Genomic DNA, 26,204 nt, shown 5'->3' with positions numbered 1-26,204 from the left:
CCTCCGGTGCGAAGAGAGCTCTTCTTGGGGTTGAGAGGATTTTCCACCACCTTGATGCTTGCGACGTTGACACGTGGGTGTTCCTCCACTTCTTCTTCATCTTCGCTCTCGACTTCTTCTTTGACCTCGGGGTCTTGAATATCTTCCTCCGAAAGCCCCTTGCCCTTGTTGTTGGAGACCATGGTGCTCCTAGATAAAAAACAGATCCTGGCAGAAAACAGCTCGAAACAAAACACGACGAGAAAACGATATACGGACCTCCAGGGGTCCGGGAGATTATATAGCAGAAATTTTCACGACGAAAGGAAAGTACCAGGTCGAACCAGGGTTGGAGAGGGACACCGAGGGGCCGTCCTCATAGGGCGGCGCGACCAGGCTAGGGCCCGCGCCGGCCTATGGGGGCACGCCCTCGCGCGTCTCCTCCACTCCGTTTCGATCTCGTAATTTTTCATATTTTCCAAAAATAGCAAAAACATTGTTCAGAAAGTTAAACGCGGACTTTTTATTACCAGTAATGTTACCTATTCAAAGTCGAACTCTGCAGAACTGTCAATTTGACCTTTGATGAAAGCTTCCGGAGTTACCACTCGAATAACATCAACATCTTCATTATAAGAATCTCCAGAAATATAATGCTTGAGTCTTTGTCCATTCACCACTTGTGTGGCATCGCCTTGCATAGAACTAATTTTAATTGCCCCTAAACGATACACCTCCACAATGACATATGGTCCTTCCCATTTTGAGAGCAATTTCCCTGCAAAAAATCTGAGACGAGACCGATACAATAGGATTTTATCCCCAACATTAAATTCTCTTTTGATAATTCTTCTATCATGCCATTTCTTAACTTTCTCCTTAAAGAGTTTAGCATTTTCGTAAGCTTCACTTCTCCATTCATCTAAAGAACTCAATTGTAGCAATCTCTTCTTACCAGCAAGTTTAGGATCTTTATTTAGTTCTCTTACAGCCCAATAAGCCTTGTGTTCTAGTTCTAAAGGTAAATGACAAGCTTTCCCATAAACCATTTTATAAGGTGACATACCCATGGGATTTTTATAAGCAGTTCTATAAGCCCATAGTGCTTCCTTCAATTTACTAGCCCAATTCTTTCAAGATTTATTAACAGTCTTTTGCAAGATAGATTTAATCTCTCTATTTGTTAATTCTACTTGCCCACTAGTTTGAGGATGATAAGCGGAAGCAATCCTATGATTAATACCATGTTTAGCAAGAGTTTTTCTAAAACCACCATGAATAAAATGAGAACCTCCATCAGTCATAAGATATCTAGGGACTCCAAATCTAGGAAAAATAACATCTAAAATCATTCTTAAAGAGGTCTCACCATCAGCACTTTTTGTGGGTATGGCTTCCACCCATTTAGTAACATAATCAACAGCGACAAGTATATGAGTGTTACCTTCTGAAGAAGGGAAAGGACCCATGAAGTCAAATCCCCAACAATCGAATGGTTCAATAACAAGAGTATAATTCATAGGCATTTCATTGCGTCTGGAGATATTACCAACCCTTTGGCATTCATCACAAGATAAAATAAATTTCCTTGCATCTTTAAAGAGAGTTGGCCAATAAAAACCTGATTGTAGAACCTTTTGCGCGGTTCTATCTCCGGCGTGATGTCCTCCATAAGCACTACCATGACATTTACTCAATATCTCTCGTTGTTCATATTCGGGAACACATCTTCGCATAATACCATCCACTCCTTCTTTATATAAGTGTGGGTCATCCCAAAAATAATGCATCAAGTCATAAAAGAATTTCCTCCTTTACTGAGCTAAAAAGGTTGGAGGCAAGTACTTGGAAACAATAAAGTTAGCATAATTAGCGTACCAAGGACTATCTCGCGAGCTCACCTTTATTACAGCCAATTGTTCATTTGGAAAACTATCATTAACAGGAACAAGATCATAAGCAATATTTTCCAATCTAGATAGATTATCAGCAACAGGATTTTAGCACCTTTCCTATCTATAATATGCAGATCAAATTCTAGCAAAAGAAGTACCCATCTAATAAGCCTTGGCTTAGCGTCTTTCTTTTCCATAAGATATCTAATTGCAGCATGATCAGTATGAATTGTAACTTTTGAATCAACAATATAAGGTCTAAACTTGTTACAAGCAAAGACTACAGCTAACAATTCTTTTTCAGTAGTAGCATAATTTCTTTGAGCAGCATCAAGAGTTTTACTAGCATAATGAATAACATTCAATTTTTTATCTATTCGCTGTCCAAGGACAGCACCTACAGCAAAATCACTAGCATCACACATAATCTCAAAAGGTAAATTCCAATCAGGAGGTTCAACTACAGGAGCAGTTGTTAAGGCTTTCTTTAAAGTTTCAAAAGCTTCCTTACAATCATCATCAAAAACAAAAGGTACATCTTTTTGAAGAAGATTAGTAATAGGCTTTGAAATCTTAGAAAAGTCTTTAATAAATCTCCTATAAAACCCAGCATGACCAAGAACACTACGAATACCTTCAACATCCCTTGGATAGGGAATCTTCTCAATTGCTTCAACTTTAGCTCTATCAACTTCAATACCTCTCTCAGAAATTTTATGTCCCAATACAATTCCTTCATTAACCATAAAGTGGCATTTCTCCCAATTAAGAACAAGGTTAGTTTCTTCACATCTCTGCAAAACTTTATCAAGGTTTCGTAAGCAATTGTCAAAAGAATTCCCATAGACAGAAAAATCATCCATGAATACTTCTACAATCTTCTCACAAAAGCCATGAAAAATAGCAGACATGCATCTTTGAAAAGTAGCAGGAGCATTACATAAACCAAAAGGCATACGCCTATAAGAATAAGTTCCATAGGGACAAGTGAAAGTGGTTTTCTCTTGATCTTTAGTTTTAACAGCGATTTTTGAAAACCCAGAATAACCGTCAAGAAAGCAAAAATTAGTATTTTTAGACAACCTTTCTAACATTTGATCAATAAAAGGTAAAGGGTAATGATCTTTCTTAGTAACTTTATTAACTTTTCGATAATCAATGCACATTCTATACCCTACAACTACTCTTTGAGGGATGAGCTCATCATTATCATTAGGCACAACAGTTATTCCTCCTTTCTTAGGAACACAATGCACAGGACTAACCCATCTACTATCAGCAATAGGATATATAATACCAGCTTCAAGAAGTGTTAATACCTCATTCCTTACCACATCCTTCATCTTAGGAATTAGACGACGCTGATGTTCAACAACAGGCTTTGCATCATCTTCCATGTTGATGGCATGTTGGCAAATAGAGGGAGAAATCCCCTTCAAGTCATCAAGAGTGTAGCCAATAGCTCCTTGGTGTTTCTTCAATATTTCTAATAACCTTTCTTCCTCAAACTCTGAAAGCTTAGAACTAATAATAATAGGATATATTTTCTTATCATCAATATGAGCATACTTAAGATTATCAGGCAATGGTTTTATATCAAAAACATGATCTTCCTTTGGTGGTGGCGTTGTACCTAGATCTTCAACCGGTAAATCATGTTTAAGAAAAGGTTGACGAAGGAAAATTTCATCAAGCTCATTCCTTTCTTCCCTAAAGACTTCACTCTCACTATTCTCCAAATGTTGCTGCAAAGGATTATTAGGAGCAAGAGCAATAGATGCACACTGTTCAACTCTAAAATCATTATTAGGCAAATCAGCTTTATAAGGAGTTTTGGCAAATTTAGAGAAATTAAACTCATAAGATTCACCAGCAAATTTAGTCACAATTTTCTCTTTCTTGCAATCTAGAACAGCTCCACAAGTATTTAGAAAAGGTCTACCAAAAATGATAGGACAATGCTTACTAGCAGCAGAACCAAGTACTAAAAAGTCAGCAGGATATTTAATCTTACCACATAGAACTTCCACATCTCGAACAATACCAATTGGAGAGATAGTTTCTCTATTAGCTAGCCGAATAACCACATCAATATCTTCAAGTTCACAAGAACCAATTTCATGCATGATTTCCGTGTAAAGCTCATAAGGAATGGCACTAATACTTGCACCAATGTCGCATAAACCATAATAACAATGATCACCAATTCTAACAGAGAGCATAGGAACACTGGTTTTCCTAGACTTATTAGGATGCGAAACAATATTAGAAGCATCTTCACAGAAAATAATATGACCATCTTCTACATTTTCAGTCACAAGATCTTTAACTATTGCAATAGCAGGTTCAACCTTTATTTGCTCTTCAGGTTGTATAGGTTTCTTTGCACTTTTATTAACCGCACTAGTTATAATAGAATACTCCTTCATTTTAGCAGGGAAAGGAGTTTTTTCAATATAAGCTTCAGGAAAAATATGATCAACAGTTTCAATTACAACACATTTATTTATAGATGAATCAGTTTTATCTTTGTAAGGTTCATGATACTTATCAAAATTCTTCGTAGGCAATTCAAAATGAGAGGCAAAAGCTTTATAAAAATTTGCAACAACTTGAGAGTCAAGACCATAAGTAGCACTCATATTACAAAATTTATCAGTATCCATAAAAGTTTCAATGCATTCATAATCATAATTTAGACATGACTCTCTATCTTTGTCGTTCTCCCATCCTTCAGTATTCTCCTGAATCCGATCAAGAAGGTCCCTTTTAAACTCTTCTTTATTGCGTGTAAATGATCCAGAACAAGTAGTATCCAACAAGGTTTTATCTTGAAAAGAAAGTCTTGCATATAAATTATCAATAATGATATTACCAGGAAGCTCATGAATGGGGCATTTGAGCATTAAAGACTTCAATCTCCCCCATGCTTGGGCAATACTCTCTCCATCATGAGGCCAGAAATTATATATGCGGTTCCGGTCTTTGTGAATTTCACTTGGAGGATAGAATTTAGAATAAAATAGAGGCACAATATCCTTCCAATCAAGAGAATCCCCATTCTTCAACAATTTATACCAATGCGCCGCTTTACCAGACAGCGATATAGAGAACAGTTTCTTCCTAACTTCATCCATAGCAATACCTGCACATTTGAATAACCCGCATAATTCATGTAAAAACAGTAAATGATCTCCAGGATGGAGAGTTCCATCCCCTTCATAGCGGTTATCCACCACACATTCAATAATTTTCATAGGTATTTTGTATGGAACCTCTTTCTCACCTGGCGCCTCATCCACTACCTTTGCAGTAGTAGTAGATTTTCCAAATAGAAATTCAAGAGAAGATCTGTCCATAATGAATTATAGCAGCAGGCAGAAATAAAATCACCACGAACAGTAAAAGTTTCCCTTACCAATTCCACTTACCAATAGCGCTTCACTCCCCGGCAACGGCGCCAGAAAATAGTCTTGACGACCCACAAGTATAGGGGGTGTATCGTAGTACTTTCGATAAATAAGAGTGTTGAACCCAACGAGGAGCAGAAGGTGTTGACAAGTAGTTTCGATGAAGGATTCACTGTAAATGCTCAGAGACAAATATTCAGGGGGTTTTGATATAGCAGATAAATAAAATACATGTAAGTAAAATGCGAGAGAAATAATTGCAGAGAGTGGCCCAATCCTTTTTAGCACAAAGGACAAGCCGGTTTGTTTACTTATAATGACCAAACATTCTTGAGGACACACGGGAATTTAGTCTAGTGCTTTCGCTTCATATAGCTGATTAATCTTCATTGTTTTGATAAGTGTTGTGTGGGTGAACCTATGCTAATGCACCGCCCTTCCTAGGACTAATACATACTTGTGATTATACCCCTTGCAAGCATCCGCAAATACAAGAAATTAATTAAGATAAATCTAACCACAGCCTTAAACTCCGAGATCCTGCTATCCCTCCTGCATCGATATACCAATGGGGGTTCAGGTTGCTGTCACTCCGGCAACCCCACAATTAGCAAACGAATACAAGATGTATTCCCCTAGGCCCATAAAGGTGAAGTATCATGTAGTCGACGTTCACATGACACCACTAGAAGAATAACACTACAACTTAAATATCAAACCATTGAATATTACTCAATCATAATTCACTACTAACATTTAGACTTCACACATGTCCTCAAGAACTAAACGAACTACTCATGAGATATCATATGGAACATGATCAGAGGTGATATGATGATGAATAACAATCTGAACATAAACCTTGGTTCAATGGTTTCACTCCATATCATCAATAACAAGTAGTAACAATACCGGGAGAGTTTCCCCTATCAAGCAATCAAGATTCAACCCTAGATGCTACAGCGGTGACGAAGTGCAGCGGTGGAGATGATGATGATGGCGGTGGAGATGATGGTGATGATGATCCCAATGATGTCCAGCTCGATGTAGGTGACGATGGCGTCGATTTCCCCCTCCGGGAGGGAATTTCCCCGGTAGATTTCAGCCTGCCGGAGAGCTCTTTTCTCTCTGGTGTTTTTCGCCCCGCAGAGGCGGCTGTGACTCTTCGCGATTCTTTTCTCGAGCTTAGGTTTTCGGGGAGAAGAAGTACGCGAAGGAGAGGCGGCCAAAGGGGGCTGTGGGCCCCCTCCCCACAAGGCGGCACGACCAAGGTAGGGCCCACGCTGGCCTATAGGGGGGCCCATGGCGGCCCTCCTCGGTCCCTCCTTATGGCTGGCTTCGTCTTCGGGAAAAATAAGATCTTCGGTGTAATTTTCGTCAATTGTTGATCTTCAGAAATATTGCATTCCGACGGTGCTTTTTCCAGCAGAATCCTGACTCCGGCGAGCGATTCTCCAATAATCATGAAACATGCAAAATAGGTGAAATAACATAAGTATCATCTCTATATATGAAATATATCAATGAATAACAGTAAATTATGATATAAAATAGTGATGCAAAATGGACGTATCATGGCCCTTGACTCCTACTGGTTCGATAAACCTTGGTTTCTTACTGAGGGAAACTTGCTGCTGTACGCATCACACCTTCCACTTGAGGTTCCCAACGGGCGTGTGCTTTACGCGTTATCAAGCTCTTTTTCTGGCGCCGTTGCCGGGGAGATCAAGACACGCTACAAGGGGAGTCTCTCACATCCAATCTCTTTACTTTATTTTTGTCTTGCTTTACTTTACTTTATTTAGTGCTTTGTTTGCTTTCTTTATATCAAAAACACAAAAAATTAGTTACTTGCTTTACTTTATTTACTATCTTGTTTGCGTTCTCTATATTAAAAATACAAAAAAATTAGTTACTTGCATTTACTTTATTTAGTTTGCTTTATTTACTATTGCTAAAATGAGTAATCCTGAAGTTGAATCGTTCGTTTAAGCAACAAGGGGGAGAATGTTTTAAAGATGCTTGGTATAGGATTAGTGATGCTCATCATAGGTGCACAAAAAAATACTCCACTATTATCCTACTCAGGAATTTTTATGTTGGTATCTCTAGCTGGAATAGGTATGTTCTTGATACCCTTGCGGGAGGTAATTTCCTAGGCACTCCTGCTTTAGAAGCTAGTTGCATTATTGAGAGTCTAGTTGGGATACCACCTGTTAATGAAGCTAAAATTGAAATCTCTTTTGAAGATGTCATGAAAAAGTTGGAGGCCATAGAGAAAAATCTTCCAAGTATTGAGACTAAATTGGGAATATTACTTGATAACACTGATAAACTTGATAAATCTCTAAGTGGAATTAATGAGAGAATTGCTGTCTTAGAAACTTGTACTATTCATGATAATCAAACCCATAGGATTAGTGAACTTGAAGAAGCTATGGGAACCTTGGGTTCAACTTTTTCTTCTCTTAAGTTCAAGGAGAAAGCTTATGTGGGTAAGGAGCAAAAGTTCATGTATGTCTCTAAGGTGCCTAAGCCCAAGAACTATTATAAGCCTAAAATTGATAAAGCCCTTAGCACCACTCATGAAAATTTAGATAATGGAACATCTAAGATACCTATTGTGACAAGTTGTGAAAATTATGATGTTAATGCTTCATCTCTTGATAATACTTGATTCACACTTTCTGCGCCTAGCTGAAAGGCGTTAAAGAAAAGCGCTTATGGGAGACAACCCATCATTTTACTTCTGCACTTTTGTTTTATATTTGAGTCTTGGAAGTTGTTACTACTGTAGCAACCTCTCCTTATCTTTATTTAATTGCATTGTTGTGCCAAGTAAAGTCTTTGATAGTAAGGTTGATACTAGAATTGGATTACTGCGCAGAAACATATTTCTTTCTGTCACGAATTTGAGTAGCCCCCTCTGTAGGTAACTCAGAAAAATCTGAAAATTTACGTGAGTGATCCTCAGATATGTACGCAAGTTTCATTCAATTTGAGAATTTTCATCTGAGCAAGTTAAGTGCCCCTAAAAAATTCGTCTTTACGGACTGTTCTGTTTTGACAGATTCTGGCTTTTATTTCGCATTGCCTCTTTTGCTATGTTGGATGGATTTCTTTGTTTCATTAACTTTCAGTAGCTTTGTGCAATGTCCAGAAGTGTTAAGAATGATTATGTCACCTCTGAATATGTGAATTTTTGATTATGCACTAACCCTCTAATGAGTTTGTTTTGAGTTTGGTGTGGAGGAAGTTTTCAAGGATCAAGAGAGGAGGATGATACAATATGATCAAGAAGAGTGAAAACTCTAAGCTTGGGGATGCACCCGTGGTTCATCCCTGCATATTTCAAGAATACTCAAGCATCTAAGCTTGGGGATGCCCAAGGCATCCCCTTCTTCATCGACAACTTATCAGGTCACCTCTAGTGAAACTATATATTTATTCCGTCACATCTTATGTGCTTTACTTGGAGTGTCTGTATGTTTTTATTTTGTTTGTGTTTGAATAAAATCGGATCCTAGCATTCTTTGTGCGGGAGAGAGACACGCTCCGCTCGTTCATATGAACACTGGTGTTCTTAGCTTTACTTTTAATGTTCATGGCGAAGGTTGAAAACTGCTTTGTTCATTGTTATTTGGTTAGAAACAGAAAATGCTTCATGTGGTAATTGGTATATTGTCTTGAATAATTTGATACTTGGCAATTGTTTTGCTCGAATAGATCATGTTTAAGCTCTTGCATCATGTACTTTGCACCTATTAGTGAAGAACTACCATAGAGCTTTTTGAAATTTGGTTTACATGATTGGTCTCTCTAAAGTCTAGATATTTTCTGGTGAGGTGTTTGAACAACAAGGAAGACAGTGTAGAGTCTTATAATGCTTGCAATATGTTCTTATGTAAGTTTTTCTGTACCGGTTCATACTTGTGTTTGCTTCAAACAACCTTGCTAGCCCAAAGCCTTGTATTGAGAGGGAATACTTCTCGTGCATCCAAATCCTTGAGCCAAAAACTATGCCATTTGTGTCCACCATACCTACCTACTATGTGGTATTTCTCTGCCATTCCAAAGTAAATTGCATGAGTGCTACCTTTAAAATTTCATTCCTTGTCTTTGCAATATATAGCTCATGGGAAAATAGCTTAAAAACTATTGTGATGAAGAATATGTCGCTTATGTATCTTATTTCTTATAAGTTGCTTGTTGAGCGGTAACCATGTTTCTGGGGACGCCATCAACTATTACACCTTTGTTGAATATCATGTGAGTTGCTATGCATGTTCGTCTTGTCTGAAGTAAGGGTGATTTATCATGATCAAATGGTTTGAGTATGCATATTGTTAGAGAAGAACATTGGGCCGCCAACTAAAGCCATGAATCATGGTGGAAGTTTCAGTTTGGACATTAATCCTCAATCTCTTATGAGAATATTATCTGTTGTTGAATGTTTATGCATTAAAGAGGAGTCCATTATCTGTTTTCTATGTTGTCCCGGTATGGATGTCCTAAGTTGAGATCTATCAAAAACGAGAAATCAAATGCGATCTATCTCCTTGGACCTTTGTACAAGCGGCATAGAGGTACCCCTTTGTGACACTTGGTTGAAACATATGTTATGCAATGATAATCCATGTAAATCCAAGCTAATTAGGACAATGTGCGAGCACTATTGGTATTCTATGCATGAGACTTGCAACTTATAGGATGTCATGCATAACACATATGAATTATTACTACCGTTGACAAAATTGTTTCTATGTTTTCAAAATAAAAGCTCTAGCACAAATATAGCAATCCATGCTTCCCTCTGCGAAGGGCCTTTCTTCAACTTTATGTTGAGTCATTTTACCCACTTCTTTCTATCTTAGAAGCAAACACTTGTGTCAACTGTGTGCATTGATTCCTACATACTTGCTTATTTGCATTCATCATATTACTTTGTGTTGACAATTATCCATGAGATATACATGTTGAAGTTGAAAGCAACTGCTGAAACTTATATCTTCCTTTGTGTTGCTTCAAAACTTTCTACTAAGAACTTATTGCTTTATGAGTTAACTCCTATGCAAGTCTTATTGATGCTTGTCTTGAAAGTACTATTCATGAAAAGTCTTTGCTATATGATTCAGTTGTTTAATCATTGTCTTTACCATTGCTTCGAATCACTTCATTCACCTCATATGCTTTACAATAGTATTGATCAAGATTATGATAGCATGTCACTTCAGAAATTATCCTTGTTATCGTTTACCTACTCGAGGGCGAGTAGGAACTAAGCTTGGGGATGCTTGATACGTCTCAAACGTATCTATAATTTCTTATGTTCCATGCTAGTTTTATGAAAATACTCACATGTTTTATATACACTTTATATCATTTATATGCATTTTCCGGCACTAACCTATTAACGAGATGCCGAAGAGCCAGTTCCTGTTTTGTGTTGTTTTTGGTTTTAGAAATCCTACAAAGGATATATTCTCGGAATTGGACGAAACCAACGCCCAGGGTCTTATTTTTCCACGGAGCTTCCAGAAGACCGAAGAGGATATGAAGTGGGGCCACGAGGCGCCCAGACCATAGGGCGGCGCGGCCAGCATGGGGCCCGCTCCGGCCTATGGTGTGGGGCCCCTGCGCCGCCTCCGACTCTGCCCTTCCGTCTACTTAAACTCTCCGTCACGAAAACCCTATTACCGAGAGCCACGATACGGAAAAAGTTCCAGAGACGCCGCCGCCGCCGCCAATCCCATCTCGGGTGATTTAGGAGATCGCCTCCGGCACCCTGCCGGAGAGGGGAATCATCTCCCGGAGGACTCTACATCACCATGATCGCCTCCGGACTGATGTGTGAGTAGTTCATCCTTGGACTATGGGTCCATAGAAGTAGCTAGATGGTTGTCTTCTCCTCATTGTGCTATCATGTTAGATCTTGTGAGCTGCCTATCATGATCAAGATCATCTATTTGTAATGCTACATGTTGTGTTTGTTGGGATCCGATGAATATGGAATACTATGTCAAGTTGATTATCAATCTATCATATGTCTTGTTTATGATCTTGCATGCTCTCCGTTGCTAGTAGAGGCTCTGGCCAAGTTGATACTTGTGACTCCAAGAGGGAGTATTTATGCTCGTGCCTCCATTGAATCTGGGACAGTGACAAAAAGTTCTAAGGTTGTGGATGTGTTGTTGTCACTAGGGATAAAACATCGATGCTCTGTCTAAGGATATTTGTGTTGATTACATTACGCACCATACTTAATGCAATTGTCTGTTGTTTGCAAGTTAATACTGGAAGGGGTGCAGATGCTAACCCGAAGGTGGACTTTTTAGGCATAGATGCATGCTGGATAGCGGTCTATGTACTTTATCGTAATGCCCTAAGTAAATCTCATATTACTCATAATGATATGTATGTGCATTGTTATGCCCTCTCTATTTGTCAATTGCCCAATTGTAATTTGTTCACCCAACATGCTATTTCTTATTGGAGAGACACCACTAGTGAACTGTGGACCCCAGTCCATTCTTTTACATCTGAATACAATCTACTGCAATCATTGTTCTCTGCTATTCTTCGCAGACAAACATCATTTTCCACACCATACATTTAATCCTTTGTTTACATCAAGCTGGTGAGATTGACAACCTCACTATTAAGTTGGGGCAAAGTATTTTGTGTAGGGATACATTGCATAGAAAACAAAAAAAATTCCTACCGCGAGAATGCAATCCAAGCCAAGATGCAATCTAGAAGACGGGGGCAACGAGGAGATGAACGAGACTCACCCTTGAAGATTTCCAAAGCCTACAAGATGAGGCTCTTGTTGCTGCGGTAGACGATCACTTGCCGCTTTCAAAAGCGCGTAGAAGATCTTGACGGTGCCACAATCGGGCAGCACCTCCGTACTCGGTCACACATTCGGTGTTGATGAAGACGACGTCCTTCTCCCCGTTCCAGCGGGCAGCAGAAGTAGTAGCTCCTCCTTGAATCCGGCAGCATGACGGCGTGATGGTGGTGGTGATGGAGAACTCCGGCGGAGCTTCGCTAAGCGTTGCGGGAGAGGTGGAGGAGTGGGGCGGCTAGGGTTTGGGGAGAGGGGGTGGCCGGCCTCCAAGGGGTGCGGCCAAGGTGGTGGTCTTATGGTGGCCGGCCCCCTCCCCTTTGCCCCTCATTATATAGGTGGAACCCCCAAGTGTTGGAGTACAAGTCTTCGAATAAGACCCCAACCCAAAACCTTCCATGTGTAGGGAAACCTACCCAAGGTGGGATTCCCACCTCAAGTGGGACTCCCACCCTTCCATGAGGGGGGGTGGCCGGCCCCCTTGGTGGATTCCACTTGGGACTCCACCCCTCTAGGGTTGGCCGGCCATGGGTGGTGGAGTCCCTCCGAGACTCCGCCTTCCAAAGTGATTTCTTCCGGACTTTTCTAGAACCTTCTAGAACCTTCCATAAATTCACCGGATCATTTTCAAACTTATAAAATGACTTCCTATATATGAATCTTATTCCTCGGACCATTCCGGAACTCCTCGTGATGTCCGGGATCCCATCCGAGACTCCGAACAAAACTTCGAACTCCATTCCATATTCAAGTTCTACTAATACAACATCAAACCTTAAGTGTGTCACCCTACGGTTCGCGAACTATGTGGACATGGTTGAGAACTCTCTCTGACCAATAACCAATAGCGGGATCTGGAGATCCATAATGGCTCCCACATATTCAACGATGAATTAGTGATCGAATGAACCATTTACATATGATACCGATTCCCTTTGTCACGCGATATTTTACTTGTCCGAGGTTTGATCATCGGTATCTCTCTATACCTTGTTCAACCTCGTCTCCTCACAAGTACTCTTTACTCGTACTGTGGTATGTGGTCTCTTATGAACCATTCATATGCTTGCAAGCTATTTAGACGACATTCCACCGAGAGGGCCCAGAGTATATCTATCCGTCATCGGGATGGACAAATCCCACTGTTGATCCATATGCCTCAACTCATACTTTCCGGATACTTAATCCCACCTTTATAACCACCCATTTACGCAGTGGAGTTTGATGTAATCAAAGTACCTTTCCGGTATAAGTGATTTACATGATCTCATGGTCGAAAGGACTAGGTAACTATGTATTGAAAGCTGATAGCAAATAACTTAATGACGTGATCTTATGCTATGCTTAATTGGGTGTGTCCATTACATCATTCATATAATGACATAACCTTGTTATTAATAACATCCAATGTTCATGATTATGAAACTATAATCATCTATTAATCAACAAGCTAGTTAAGAGGCTTACTAGGGACTCATTGTTGTTTACATAACACACATGTATCAATGTTTCGGTTAATACAATTATAGCATGGTATATAAACATTTATCATAAACACAAAGATATATAATAACCACTTTTATTATTGCCTCTTGGGCATATCTCCAACAGTTTCCCACTTGCACTAGAGTCAATAATCTAGATTACATTGTAAGGTACCTAACACCCATGGCATTCTGGTGTTGTTCATGCTTTGCCCTAGGGAGAGCTTTAGTCAACGGATCTGCTACATTCAGATCAGTGCGTTCTTTGCAAATCTTTACTTCTCCATCTTCGATGTACTCGCGAATCGAATGATAACACAGCTTGATATGCTTCAGCCTCTTGTGTGACCTTGGTTCTTGTGCATTGGCGATGGCACCCATGTTGTCACAGTAGATGACTAGTGGGTCCAATGCACTAGGAACCACACCGAGCTCTACAATGAACCTCTTCATCCATACCGCTTCTGATGAAGCCTCTGAAGCCGCTATGTACTCTGATTCTGTTGAGGACTTCGCCACCGTGGACTGCTTCGAGCTTGCCCAGCTTACTGCAGCACCATTCAATATAAACACGTACCCAGACTGAGACTTAGAGTCATCAGGATCAGTGTTCCAACTTGCATCGGTGTAACTGGTTACAACGAGCTCTTGGTCACCTCCATAACAAAGAAACATATCCTTAGTTCTTTTCAAGTACTTCAGGATATTCTTGAGCGCCGTCTAGTGTTCCATTCCTGGATCACTTTGATATCTGCTAGTCAAACTAACAGCATGTGATATATCTAGTCTAGTACATAACATGGCATACATGATAGAGCCTACTGCCGAGGCATAGGGGATCTGATTCATCCTTTCTCTTTCTTCTGCCGTAGCCGGACCTTGAATCTTACTCAAGACCTTGCCTGGTAACATAGGTAAGAATCCTTTCTTACTTTCGTCCATTCTAAACTTCTTTCGAATCTTGTCCAGGTATGTACTCTGTGATAGCCCTATTAGACGTCTTGATCTATCTCTATAAATCTTGATGCCTAATATGTACGATGCTTCACCAAGGTCTTTCATTGAAAAACTGTTATTCAAATAACCTTTTACACTGCTTAATAGTTCTATATCATTCCCAATCAATAATATGTCATCTACATATAATATCAGGAACGCTACAGAGCTCCCACTCACTTTCTTGTAAATACAGGCCTCTCCATGACACTGTATAAACCCGAAGTCTTTGATCACCTTATCAAAGCGTCGGTTCCAACTTCTCGATGCTTGCTTCAGTCCATAAATTGAACGCTGAAGTTTGCATACTTTGTTAGCATTTTTAGGATCGACAAAACATTTGGGTTGTACCATATACGACTCTTCCTCAATGTCTCCATTAAGGAACGCCGTTTTGACATCCATCTGCCAAATCTCATAATCGAAAAATGCAGCTATTGCTAACAAAATCCTCACAGATTTTAGCTTTGCTACAAGTGAGAAAGTCTCATCGTAGTCAACACCTTGAATTTGTCGGAAACCCTTTGCGAAAAGTCGAGCTTTATAGACAGTAATATTACCATCAGCATCTGTTTTTCTCTTGAAGATCCATTTATTCTCGACAGCCTTGCGGCTATCAGGTAAGTCTACCAAAGTCCACACTTTGTTATCATACATGGATCCCATTTCGGATTTTATGGCTTCTTGCCATTTGTTGGAATCTGGGCTCATCATCGCTTCTTCATACGTCGCAGGTTCTTCATCATTGTTGTCCACAATCATGACATTTAGACAAGGATCATACCAATCAGGAGTGGCACGTTCCCTTGTCGATCTGCGAGGTTCAGTAGCTATCTCGTTCGAAGTTTCATGATCATTATCATTAGCTTCCTCTGTTGTCGGTGCAGGCGGCACATGAAAAACTTCCGGTACTGCGCTACTCTGATCAATGAGTGAAGATTCAGTAATCTCGTCAAGTTCTACTTTTCTTCTAGTCACTTCTTTAGTGAGAAATTCTTTCTCAAGAAAGGTTCCGTTCTTAGCAACAAAGATTTTGCCTTCGGATCTGTGATAGAAAGTGTACCCTATAGTTTCCTTAGGGTATCCTATGAAGACGCATTTCTCCGCTTTGGGTTCTAGCTTGTCCGGTTGTAACTTTTTTACATAGGCTTCGCAACCCCAAACTTTAAGGAACGACAACTTAGGTTTCTTATTAAACCATAATTCATACTGTGTCGTTTCAACAGATTTAGATGGCGCTCTATTTAAAGTGAATGCGGCTGTCTCTAATGCATAACTCCAAAATGATAACGGCAAATCAGTAAGAGACATCATAGAACGAACCATATCTAAGAGAGTTCGATTACGACGTTCGGACACACCGTTTCGTTGTGGTGTTCCCGGTGGTGTCAATTGTGAAAGTATTCCGCATTTCTTTAAATGCATGCCAAACTCATAACTCAGATTTTCACCTCCGCGATCAGATCGTAGAAATTTAATCTTCTTGTTACGTTGATTTTCTACTTCACTTTGGAATTCCTTAAACTTCCCGAAAGTTTCGGATTTATGTTTCATGAAATAGATATACCCATATCTACTCAGATCATCTGTGAAGGTTAGAACATAACGATAACCACCGCGCGATGCTACACTCATTGGTCCGCACACATCGATATGTATGATTTCCAATAAGTCAGTAGCTCGCTCCATAATACCAGAGAATGGAGTCTTAGTCATTTTTCCCATCAGACATGCTTCACATCTATCAAGTGACTCAAAGTCAAGTGATTCAAGTAATCCATCGGTATGGAGTTTCTTCATGCGTTTCACTCCAATATGACCAAGACGACAGTGCCACATATAAGTAGAATTATCATTCAATTTAATTCGCTTAGCATCAATGTTATTTATATGTGTATCACTACTATCGAGATCTAATAGAAATAAACCATTCTTTTCAGGTGCTCGACCATAAAAGATATTATTCATAAAAATAGAACAACCATTATTCTCAGACTTGAATGAATAACCGTCTTGCATTAAACAAGATCCAGATATAATGTTCATGCTCAACGTGGGTACAAAATAATAATTATTGAGGTTTAAAACTAATCCCGAAGGTAGATGTAGAGGGAGTGTGCCGACTGCGATCACATTGACCTTGGATCCATTTCCAACGCGCATCGTCACTTCATCCTTCAATAGTCTTTGTTTATTCTTTAGTTCCTGTTTCAAGTTACAAATATGAGCAACCAAACCAGTATCAAATACCCATGTACTAGTACGAGAACCAGTAAGATAAACATCTATAACATGTATATCAGATATACCTTCTTTCTTCTTCTTGACAAGGCCGCTCTTCAGATCAGCCAAATACTTGGAGCAATTACGCTTCCAGTGTCCCTTCTCCTTGCAGTAATAGCACTCAGCATCAGGCTTAGGGCCAGTCTTAGGTTTCACGGGAGGCGTAGCAGCTTTCTTGCCACCCTTCTTGAATTTGCCTTTAGACTTGCCATGTTTCTTGAAACTGGTGGTCTTGTTGACCATCAACACTTGGTGCTCTTTCTTGATCTCAATCTCAGTAGATTTCAGCATGGCGAAGAGTTCAGGTAACTCTTTGTTCAGGTTCTGCATATTTTAGTTCATCACAAAGTTCTTGTAACTAGGTGGCAGTGATTGAAGGACACAATTAATCCCTAGTCTGTTAGGAATCACTATTCCCAGATCACTGAGTTTCTTCGCATGCCCGGTCATGGCGAGCATGTGCTCACTAACGGAGCTGCCTTCTTCCATCATGCAGCTGAAGAAGTGTTTCGATGCTTCATAGCATTCCACGGCCGCATGAGTTTCAAAGATAGCTTTCAGATCATTGACCAACTCATGAGGATCGTGGTGCTCAAAACGTTTTTGAAGATCGGCTTCCAGACTGCACAGGATGGCACACTGAACTTGAGAGTACCGAGTTTCCGACTTGCGTAAACATTCTTTACTTCATCGATTTCAGTTTCTGCAGGAGAGTCACCTAGCGGTGCATCAAGCACATATTGCAGGTTTCCACCAGCGAGGAAAATCCTCACATGACGGAACCAGTCGGTGAAATTGCTACCGTTGCTCTTAAGCTTTTCTTTCTCTAGGAACTGGTTAAAATTGATTGGGGACGCCATATCTACAACATATATTTGCAATAGTTTAGACTAATGTTTATGACAAATTGAGTTCAAATTTTAATTCAACAAAATTAAAAACTAGGTGAACTCCCACTCAAAACAATATCCCTCAGATTGTCTTAGTGATCACACGAACCAAATCCACCACACCAAGTCCGATCATCACGAGACAAGATGTAATTTCAATGGCGAACACTCAAAGTGTTCATCATATCAATCATATGATTCATGCTCTACCTTTCGGTATCACGTGTTCCGAGACCATGTCTGTACATGTTAGGCTCGTCAAGGCAACCTTAGTATCCGCGTGTGCAAAACTGGCTTGCACCCGTTGTATGCACTTGTTGAATCTATCATACCCGATCATCACGAGATGTTTCGAAACGACAAGTGTTAGTAACGGTGCTACTAAGGATGAACACTTTATTATCTTGATATTTTAGTGAGAGGGGTCATCTTATAATGCTACCGTCGCGATCTAAGCAAAATAAGATGCATAAAAAGGATTAACATCACATGCAGTTCATATGTGATATGATATGACCCTTTTGTCTTTGCGCCTTTGATCTTCATCTCCAAAGCACGGACATGATCTCCATCATCAACGGGCATGATCTCCATCATCGTCGGCGTAGCGTCAAGGTCAATGGCGCCGTCTTCATGATTGTTCTCCCATGTAGAAACTATTACAACTACTTTGAAATACTACTCAACATGAAATTTAAAGACAACCATAAGGCTCCTGCCGGTTGCCACAATAAAATAATGATCATCTCATACATATTCATCATCACATTATGGCCATATCACATCACCAAACCATGCAAAAACAAGTTAGACGTTTCTAATTTGGTTTGCATATTTTACGTGGTTTAGGGTTTTCGAGTGAGATCTAATCTACCTACGAACATGAACCACAACGGTGATACTAGTGTTGTCAATAGAAGAGTAAAATTGAATCTTCACTATAGTAGGAGAGACAGACACCCGCAAAGTCACTTATGCAATACAAGTTGCATGTCGAGCATGGAGAAATTCTCATGAACGCGGTCATGTAAAGTTAGCCCGAGCCGCTTCATCCCACTATGCCACAAAGATGCGAAGTACTCGAACTAAAGACAACATAAGCATCAACGCCCACAAAACAATTGTGTTCTACTCGTGCAACCATCTATGCATAGACACGACTCTGATACAACTGTAGGGATACGTTGCATAGAAAACAAAAAAAATTCCTACCGCGAGAACGCAATCCAAGCCAAGATGCAATCTAGAAGACGGGAGCAACGAGGAGATGAACGAGACTCACCCTTGAAGATTTCCAAAGCCTACAAGATGAGGCTTGTTGTTGCGGTAGACGATCAGTTGCCGCTTTCAAAAGCGCGAAGACGATCTTGACGGTGCCACAATCGGGCAGCACCTCCGTACTCGGTCACACGTTCGGTGTTGATGAAGACGACGTCCTTCTCCCCGTTCCAGCGGGCAGCGGAAGTAGTAGCTCCTCCTTGAATCCGGCAGCACGACGGCGTGATGGCGGTGGTGATGGAGAACTCTGGCGGAGCTTCGCTAAGCGTTGCGGGAGAGGTGGAGGAGTGGGGCGGCTAGGGTTTGGGGAGAGGGGGTGGCCGGCCTCCAAGGGGTGCGGCCAAGGTGGTGGTCTTATGGTGGCCGGCCCCCTCCCCTTTGCCCCTCATTATATAGGTGGAACCCCCAAGTGTTGGACTTCAAGTCTTCGAATAAGACCCCAACCCAAAACCTTCCATGTGTAGGGAAACCTACCCAAGGTGGGATTCCCACCTCAAGTGGGACTCCCACCCTTCCATGAGGGGGGGTGGCCGGCCCCCTTGGTGGAGTCCACTTGGGACTCCACCCCTCTAGGGTTGGCCGGCCATGGGTGGTGGAGTCCCTCCGGGACTCCGCCTTCCAAAGTGATTTCTTCCGGACTTTTCTAGAACCTTCTAGAACCTTCCATAAATTCACCGGATCATTTTCAAACTTATAAAATGACTTCCTATATATGAATCTTATTCTCCGGACCATTCCGGAACTCCTCGTGATGTCTGGGATCCCATCCGAGACTCCGAGCAAAACTTCGAACTCCATTCCATATTCAAGTTCTACTAATACAACATCAAACCTTAAGTGTGTCACCCTACGGTTCGCGAACTATGTGGACATGGTTGAGAACTCTCTCTGACCAATAACCAATAGCGGGATCTGGAGATCCATAATGGCTCCCACATATTCAACGATGACTTAGTGATCGAATGAACCATTTACATACGATACCGATTCCCTTTGTCACGCGATATTTTACTTGTCCGAGGTTTGATCATCGGTATCTCTCTATATCTTGTTCAACCTCGTCTCCTGACAAGTACTCTTTACTCGTACTGTGGTATGTGGTCTCTTATGAACCATTCATATGCTTGCAAGCTATTTAGACGACATTCCACCGAGAGGGCCCAGAGTATATCTATCCGTCATCGGGATGGACAAATCCCACTGTTGATACATATGCCTCAACTCATACTTTCCGGATACTTAATCCCACCTTTATAACCACCCATTTTACGTAGTGGCGTTTGATGTAATCAAAGTACCTTTTCGGTATAAGTGATTTACATGATCTCATGGTCGAAAGGACTAGGTAACTATGTATTGAAAGCTGATAGCAAATAACTTAATGACGTGATCTTATGCTACGCTTAATTGGGTGTGTCCATTACATCATTCATATAATGACATAACCTTGTTATTAATAACATCCAATGTTCATGATTATGAAACTATAATCATCTATTAATCAACAAGCTAGTTAAGAGGTTTACTAGGGACTCATTGTTGTTTACATAACACACATGTATCAATGTTTCGGTTAATACACTTATAGCATGGTATATAAACATTTATCATAAACACAAAGATATATAATAACCACTTTTATTATTGCCTCTTGGGCATATCTCCAACATTTTGATTGTGTTGTGCAGGTTCCACGTTGGCGCCGGAATCCCTGGTGTTGCGCCGCACTACACTCCGTCACCAACAACCTTCACGTGGCCCTTGACTCCTACTGGTTCGATAAACCTTGGTTTCTTACTGATGGAAACTTACTGCTGTATGCATCACACTTTCCACTTGGGGTTCCCAATGGACGTGTGCTTTACGCGTTATCACGCACCACAGCTAGGTGCGCCACCGCTATGCTACAATAGCAATGGCGCACCTACGTGTTATGTGCCACTGGTTTATCTGGAATCGGGGATGGACCAGAAAAAATAGTAATGCCACATGTTGGCTATGGTGCGCCACATGTATTTGGGCTACCCAATGGATCATCTGGTAGTGGTGTGCGTCACTTCTAGCGATATTGTGGCTTGACCTTCTAGTAGTGCTACTATCCTTCCAAAGACATTAACATGACATGGCTAGAGTCATGTCTTTGCAAGGATAAGTGGAGAAACCTATTATCTTTACGATGACACTACGATAGAGAAATTTCCACCTTCCCTTTTTCCTTCCAAAGTATATGTCACCGTCGAGCCAATGGCAACACAGGTAACCAAGAAAAGTTGAATGCTCTCTTCTTTTCTGTAACTTTCTCGTTTGTATAGTTGCCAAACGAAACTAAGTCATAAATATATTTGTCAATACGATATATCAGATGTACAGTAAAATATAACTGATATTTTAGTTTTGCATGCAATGTTGATACTGCTTAATAGTGTAGTATAAATAATTGCAATGCTTGCAAGAAGCAAACAATTAGTTTAAATCCACCGTGTGCGAAATGAGTTTAACAAGTTTAACACATACGGCTGGTTTCAACATTGATGATGTTCCCATACGGCCGACAACCAAGTAGGTGCAATCGTTTGCGACGGATCTCGTATTCGCAAATGTCTTTTGAGTGCCTATGTGCGAAATTTCACCGTTTCCCACATGGTTATTTTAAACGTGTGCGATGTGGAGGCCTATCGTTCACCCACGCACAGTGACGCCTCGGTAATCATGTGTGACAAACCATTTCGGAGATGTTTGAATACTTGTTCTGTGCTAATGTTCTTAAGTTGATCACCACAACAAATTGAAGGGGAAAGATGCATGCCCTGATATATTTTGGAATCTTCCAGCCAAGCTGTACACAAAATGCATACAATAAGTCTACAATCTATCAAAAATTCACCATGCATGCATGCTCTCTCCAATGTACAAACGCCACGAAAATGATGGAACAAAGCCAATATGTTGTTGATAGCTAGCAAAGGATATCCCAATCCAGCTGAGAGTCGTCCAGCACCTGTAGCAGAGCCGGCACGTCCAAGTCGCCATGATCGAACTCTTGAAAATATGTTGCTCCTCCTGCCATTTGGCCGCTTGGAATTAGGTCCGATCTATCTTCCTTGGTCGCGCCACTTCCACTGTTGTCGTCCAGCATGCAACTGTGATGACCGTAGTACACAACGTTGTACTTTGCAGTCTCCTCATCATTCTTAAGGGTCCCATCAGGATCCTGTTGCTGGATTGTCTTGCTTGCTGAGCAGTTCCGTTCTTTGTAGGCGCATCTGTAGTAGCTTCTGCTTATTTCCACAAAAGACAATTAAGAATATGAAGTCAAAATAGGGTATTTTTCCACACTAGACAGGTAATCACAGAGGACCGGTCAAATATACATGTGGTTTATGTACCATACACAGTTGCATATTTAAACATTTTGTGCCATTTAGTACTTCCACCGATCCATAATAAGTATCGGGATTTTAGTTTACATTTACCCAACCTGACATTTGTTATGGATTGGAGGGAGGGACTCTTTACCCAGAAACCAAGTGGTAAGTGCAACTCATCATAGAGAATCGTATATAAAATTGAATATTCAGAGACAGCTCTGGGGCTCAAAGCAAATTGCTTTCCTATGAACTAGATGTTCTAGGTTTGGTAGCACTATAGGTACCGTCCACGGACCCCTCCCGAGTCGCTCCTCTCCCGAGCGACTCTGGGGGAACCCAAGTCCACCACCGCCCGCCGCTGTACGCCGCCATCCTGGCCGCCGCTGCTGCCCTCCCTGGCGGCGGTGGCGGCGCCCATCCCCTCGACTGATGGCGTGGGCAGGGGAGGCGTTTCCCGGCGGCTCCTCACGGGAGGAGGTGGGAGGTCGTTCCGGGGCGCAGGGCGGCGGGGCTCTTCATGGCCGGCGCCTGAGGTTATCCGGCGGGAGGCGTTGAGGAGGAGGGGTGTGGCGCCCATGGAGGTGCCATGACATGCGAGATCCGGTGGAGGATGCGGCCCGATCTGGTAATCGTGGGGTTAGGCCGGTGCTTTGCACTGGATCCCCTTGTTCCTCTTCCTCCTTCTCAGCTTTGTAGACGACCAGCGGTGTGGGGACCTGCTAGTCTTGCGAATAATGGCGGTGGTCCTTAGATTTCTTCTCGTGCCAAGATGCAGATCTGCCGGTGCCTGTCCTCATCGATCTGGCGGATGTGTCGTGTTCCGAAAGGCTCCGCCGGCGCTCCATTGGGCGATTCAAGCCTGGAGGTTGCCGAATCGGGTGGAATTCGATCGAGCGCACCCATGTTTTTACTCTGGCTGTTTGGTTATTATCATGGAGCACGTTTTCGTTCCGTGGTGCTGGCTGGAGAATGACATGGAAGCCGAGATCTGTGGTCTTGCAATGGTGGCTCGAGTCTGGGTGGCGAGGAGGAATTGGCTTCATGATCGGTGTCTTTGGAGCAGCGGCATGCGAGTGGGGGCGACTGCACTAGAGAAGTTGAAAATCTTACCTTTCAGGGTGAAAATCCAAGGTCTGGTCTTAATTGGTTGTGCCTAGCAATGTTCTTGTTGAAGGCATTGTTTTGAGAGTGAGGATTTTCTTCAGGGTGAAAACCTAAGATCTATGATCGGGCGACGATAGCGCTGGTGCACTATTAACTTCTTGGAGGCGTCGCTTTTGGAGAAGCTGAACTTCTGGTGCTGTCATGGTGGTGTTAGTGCTGTTGTTTAAAGGATTAGATCACTGTAGCGGGGCTTTTATTTTTTGGTAATTCTTTTTTCTTTTTTTGGCTATGTGCATCCGTAATGTCGCTAGGGCAGTGTGTTGTTGCAGATGCTGGGTGTAATTGGTATCTCTGATATTAATATATACTCTTTGTCGAAAAAAGATGTTCTAGGTTTGCCCTATTTGTTATGAAAACGCATAAGTCCCTTTCACATAACTACTTACTGTGTGCCACAACGCCATCCTTTGCTCAAGCTCATTGTTGCCACCGCTGCCGTCTTTCCAACACCTCTTTCTTCTCAAGCAACAAACAATTTCCTAAGCCCCTCTCTCGATTGGATATTGTCACCCCGTTCAACGTAATGTGTTAAGTGGGATCCTGCCAATATCCAACTTATATTTCATTTTAGATTTTCTAGTGCAAATTTTGAAAACTATATTTGCACTAGAAATGCTAAAAAGAAACTAAAAGTGCGATTTAGGTGGGATCTAATTTACATCTATAGTTCAACCTACCTTCTTCACTGACACGTGCGCCACTCTAGTGCCCTTCCACAAGCCTCATGCCCTTAAGGTTCACGATAATGCCTTTGCAATGCCTTCTTCACATACGATAGCATTCACCCAACAATTAGAAAAATGACAATGTTTCCATGACCGCTTCTCAAATTTGATGGTTAATTTTTTTAAGAACTTCTAGCAACATTGGATGAACAGTAAGCAAATTATCTAATTGTATGAGCATTAACCGGTCACGAAAATATGTGTGTGAAAATATCTTTGTGTGAACAAAGCCCTCTTGCCAATGCCGTCAAACGGATGGTGTCGTAACCATTTTTTACCGAGAGTTTTTTTTCCTGAACGCCGCGCTAACCGCTTGGCATACATGCTGATGCTGTCAATCGGATGGTATCCTAACGTCCTTTTACCGGGAGTTTTTCTTGTCGAAGACCATGCTAAGACTTTGGCATAGACATGGATTTCGGCGAGATGTATGGATTGATCCTCCATCACCGTTGATGATTTACAGGTTTTTGATGGATGTCTGTATTTTGCTGTTTTCCCCATTTTGATGCATTTGTTGTGGCTAGGTGCATCTTACTTATGTAGGCTAAATGTAATGCTTGAACTTTTTAACTAATAATAAAATACTCTTTATAAACGCTCGGCATACCCATATATGCTGTTGGTTACTGGATGTTGACGGCCATGCGACTGGCTGCTGACCGGGATATTGCAGAGGGCACTATGCCGAGGGATACCATTTTGTTCATATGGAAAAATAGCATCAAAGATTCAAAGTGCATCCACAAACTACGGGGAAAGCTGTTGTGCCGAGGGCTCCAATCCGTTGGAATAGAGCAAACAAACTATTTTTTGCACGTTGCATCATATAGCACCGCGGGCAGCGAGCCTGCGAGCTCTCACACCTACCACGTCTATAAACTTTAAGAATCAACTTATATCAAAGAAAAATTGGCTGCTAACAACATTTCTTAGAAGGAAACGGTATTTCCGGTAAGCAATCGGTTACCATAAATCTGGGTCGAGAATAAAATCACTGGTAGGACGTACCTAGCATGTTGCCTTCCATTGATTCTCTTCTGCCCATATATTCTCCAATAGTGGCCATCGTAATGTGGGGAAATTGTTACAATTGATCTTGAATATCGCCTGTGGATGTTGTTCCTCCTGCATATATAAAGGTGGCAATAAATTGGGATTCCACGAATTACAAATATGCGGAAGAAACATTTTTGATTGACGCGACGATGAGGCATAATAACAGTGGAGACCAACAAATTATCTTGATCAGGAGTTCTGTAGCCAAGAACCTTCTTTTTTGACCAACGTTGTTGATCGTTGTGTCGTCGAGGTTGGAGGCTACCGCCGGTCCACCAGCTTTGCTGGCGCCGACGGGTAAGCCACAAAGCTGGAGCCTGGATATGATGCCGGCGATGCAGTCTGTCACTTCGTCTAAGAGATTGATGGCGAGCTCAGCCGACCTGCCGTCAGCTTGGTGAAGGGCCGGGAGGATGAGCGCTCGGAGCTGCGTCACGAGTTCTTGCTGCCGCCTAAGCAGCGCGCCCATCTCGGAGTCGCCATTGATGACCATCGTGCTGATGCTCATGATCTTGGTATCTGTACGTCGGGCGCCTGTTCAGTTTTGGCACACACGGGCTATACACACACATATATAGGTAGGAAGCGATCGATCTGTGTCTTTATCTATGTATTTATATATCCACGTCGCTATCGTGCATTACAATACTACCTCCGCCACTTTCGTGGCAATTGCATTTTAATTGGTGCGTGCATGATATTTCCTCTTAGGGCACTCGGTAACCTATCCCGGCCCTTTTAAGATTTTTTCTACAGATACCTAAAGCCTTGATATATATATATACCCGAGATTTATTGTTTAGACGTCTAGCTTAGAGAACCAATC

At 41.5% G+C, this 26,204-nt stretch overlaps 1 protein-coding gene across 1 annotated transcript; it reads right to left on the bottom strand.

The window, feature by feature from the left end:
- Positions 1-22,018: 22,018 nt before the first annotated feature.
- On the bottom strand, positions 22,019-25,893 carry LOC127313094 (uncharacterized). Its single transcript, XM_051343637.2, has 3 exons — positions 25,591-25,893; positions 25,331-25,447; positions 22,019-22,337 (listed from the first exon to the last, which is right to left on the bottom strand). The coding sequence occupies exons 1-3, from the start codon at positions 25,884-25,886 to the stop codon at positions 22,019-22,021; spliced, it is 732 nt and encodes a 243-aa protein (XP_051199597.1). The 5' UTR covers positions 25,887-25,893.
- Positions 25,894-26,204: the final 311 nt, after the last annotated feature.

The sequence above is a fragment of the Lolium perenne genome, chromosome 7 (genome assembly GCF_019359855.2).
Source record: "Lolium perenne isolate Kyuss_39 chromosome 7, Kyuss_2.0, whole genome shotgun sequence".
NCBI lineage: Eukaryota > Viridiplantae > Streptophyta > Magnoliopsida > Poales > Poaceae > Lolium > Lolium perenne.
The sequence above is the reverse complement of the archived record's forward strand: the minus strand, read 5'-3'. Positions and strand labels throughout refer to the sequence as shown.